At 37.8% G+C, this 2,688-nt stretch overlaps 1 protein-coding gene across 1 annotated transcript; it reads left to right on the top strand.

The window, feature by feature from the left end:
• The first annotated feature begins 453 nt into the window (after nucleotides 1-453).
• LOC131613799 (uncharacterized) lies at nucleotides 454-1,395 on the top strand. The gene has a single exon (XM_058885440.1). It carries the CDS (start codon nucleotides 454-456, stop codon nucleotides 1,393-1,395), a length of 942 nt encoding a protein of 313 aa, XP_058741423.1.
• Nucleotides 1,396-2,688: the final 1,293 nt, after the last annotated feature.

The raw sequence follows: 2,688 nt of genomic DNA, 5'->3' as shown, positions 1-2,688 counted from the left end.
AGTCGGAGACGGAAGTGGGGCATAGAAGGAAGAAGGATGATATTTCTACTATGAATAAAAGCCCGACATATTCAATTCCAATTTTGAGTAAGAGTGATATAGGGGAGAAGGAGTATGGCAACCAAACCGAAAATTCTGATATTATTAGGAACAATGCCAAACAATGGGATTTCCTAAATAATGAGACTGGGGAGAAGTTGTGGTCCGCAATTGAAGCTTTGGGGGTGGTGAACGGGGAGGGCAAAAGGAGTATTTTGAATAAGATTCAAGAAGTAGTGGTGGTGGAAAAGAATAAGGTAGGAATGAAGGAGAACTCTAGTTAATAATGATGATAATTGGAATTTTGAATATAAGGGGGGGGGGGGCAAAGCTCTCAAAAGGAGGAGAATTAGCTTTATGATTAATAAGGGAGGAACGGATCTTTTTACGATTCAAGAGACAAAGTTGGCAAACATGCAAGATTTTTGTGCTAAGAGTTTTTGGAGGAACACTTCTATTGGTTATTCTTTCTCTAACTCTAACAGGCTATCAGGAGGTTTAATAACTTTATGGAAGGAGGGAGAGATGGAGGTGTTATATAGTTTCAATGGTTCTAATTTTTTTGGGATTAGAGTTTTATGGAAGAAGCATTTTTATTATATTGTGAATGTCTATTCGTCGTGCCTTTTGAGTAAGAAGGAGTTATGGGACAAATTGGTGGAGTTGAAGGATGCTCATAGGGATGGTGAGTGGATCATTGGAGGCGATTTCAATGCGATTAAACATCGTAGTGAAAGGAAAGGAATAACTTTGCATGATAATAACGCGGGTATTAATCTTTTTGCGGATTTTATTTCGAGAATTGATTTGGTAGATATTCCTTGGAAGGGAAAGAAGTTTTCTTGGTATAGTGGGGATGGAAAGTCTAGTAGTCGTATTGACCGGTTCCTTATTCCGGACACTATTATCAATATATGGCATGTGATCGGGAAAAATATTGGAGATAGAGACATTTCGGACCATTGTCCAGTGTGGCTAGTGTTGGATAATAACAATTGGGGTCCTAAACCGTTCAAATTTAATAACGAATGGTTTTCGTTCAATTCTTTTGTTCCTTTTATGGAGAAGGAGTGGAAGGAGATAAAGGTGGAAGGAAGAGGCGATTTTGTGCTAAAAGAAAAACTTAGATTATTAAAAGAGAGATTGAGATGGTGGAATCAAAATGTGTTTGGCAAGATCAATGTGGAAGTGGAGGAGAATGTGAGGGCTATAAACAATGGGGATGATTTGTTGGAAGTTGAGGAGGAGGATAACATTTCCGCTATTTTGCTAGGTAGGAAAAAGGCTACTAGTAGATTTTGGTTGAATTTGAGAATTAAGGAGAATATGCTCGCCCAAAAATCAAAAGTTAAATGATTGAAGGAAGGGATTGTAATAGTAGTTTTTTTCATAAAGCTATGAAGGATAGGAGAAGACATAGTCATATTGGTCTGATTTTATCGGTGGGATCTTTATTTGAGTCAGTGGAGGAAGTGAAAGAAGAGGTGTGGCGTCACTTTTCGGTAAAATTTTCGGAAACAGGAGGTGTGAGGAGGATGTTGAAAGGGATAACTTTCAAGAGTATTAGTTTGGAGGAGAAAAGGGAGCTTGAGATTCCATTTCAAGAGGAGGAAATAAAATAGGCCATATTGGGATGTGGGATTTCAAAGAGTCTGAGTCCGGATGGTTACACTTTTTTGTTCATAAAGAATTGTTGGGATTTTCTTAAAGAGGATTTTATTCGTTTCTTCAATCGCTTCTACGCTGGTGTTGCTTTGTCCAAAACGGTAACTTCTTCCTTCTTGACGTTAATTCCGAAATCTTCCAACCCGGTTTCCTTAGATGATTATAGACCCATTTGTTTAGTTGGTTGCATGTACAAAGCAATTGCAAATTTATTTGCGGAAAGATTAAAAAGAGTTCTAAATTCCATAATTTCACCGAATCAAAGTGCTTTTGTGTCGGGTCGTCAACTTCTTGATGGGGTTTTGATGGCTAACAAAGTAGTTGATTATGCAAAATCGGAGGGGAGAAATTGTCTTTTATTCAAAGTTGATTTTGAGAAGGCATATGATAAAGTGAATTGGAACTTTCTAAAGATCAAGATGGAGAAGATGGGCTTTGGTTTGTTATGGAGGAGATGGTTGGACATTTTAGTTTTTCAAAGTAAAATATCGGTGTTGGTAAATGGTAGTCCTACAAAGGAGTTCAAGGTAGAGAAATGATTGAGGCAAGGGGATCCTCTTTCTCCTTTTTTTTTGTTTTAGTAGCAGAGGTTTTGACGGGGTTGGTTAGAAAGTCTAAAGAGATAGATGAGTATAACGTTTTTGTTGTTAAAGGGAGATGTGATGTGGACATCCTTCAATTCGCGGATGATACGTTGTTAGTTGGGGAAGGATCTTGGAAACAAGTTTGGGCTATTAAAGTGGTTCTTAAAGTGTTTGAACTTATGCTGGGCCTTGGTATTAATTACAATAAAATCAAATTGATTAGAATTAATTCTCATAACATTTTCTTGGAAGCCGCGTCGTTTGTTCTTTCTTGTAGGTTGGAGGCAAGCTCTTTTCTTTTTCTTGGAATTCCCATTGGTGGAAATCCGAGAAAGCACTCGTTTTGGATACCCCTCTTGAACAAAATGAAGAGACACTTATTCGGTTGGAAGAATCGTTT

This window comes from Vicia villosa, linkage group LG6, assembly GCF_029867415.1.
Source record: "Vicia villosa cultivar HV-30 ecotype Madison, WI linkage group LG6, Vvil1.0, whole genome shotgun sequence".
Lineage (NCBI taxonomy): Eukaryota > Viridiplantae > Streptophyta > Magnoliopsida > Fabales > Fabaceae > Vicia > Vicia villosa.
Note: the sequence above shows the minus strand (reverse complement) of the source record. Positions and strands in the feature narration are given on the sequence as shown.

What these genes read in the sequence shown, in the direction of transcription:
- LOC131613799 (XM_058885440.1), top strand. Translation starts at nt 454, where the DNA reads ATGCAAGATTTTTGTGCTAAGAGTTTTTGGAGGAACACTTCTATTGGT.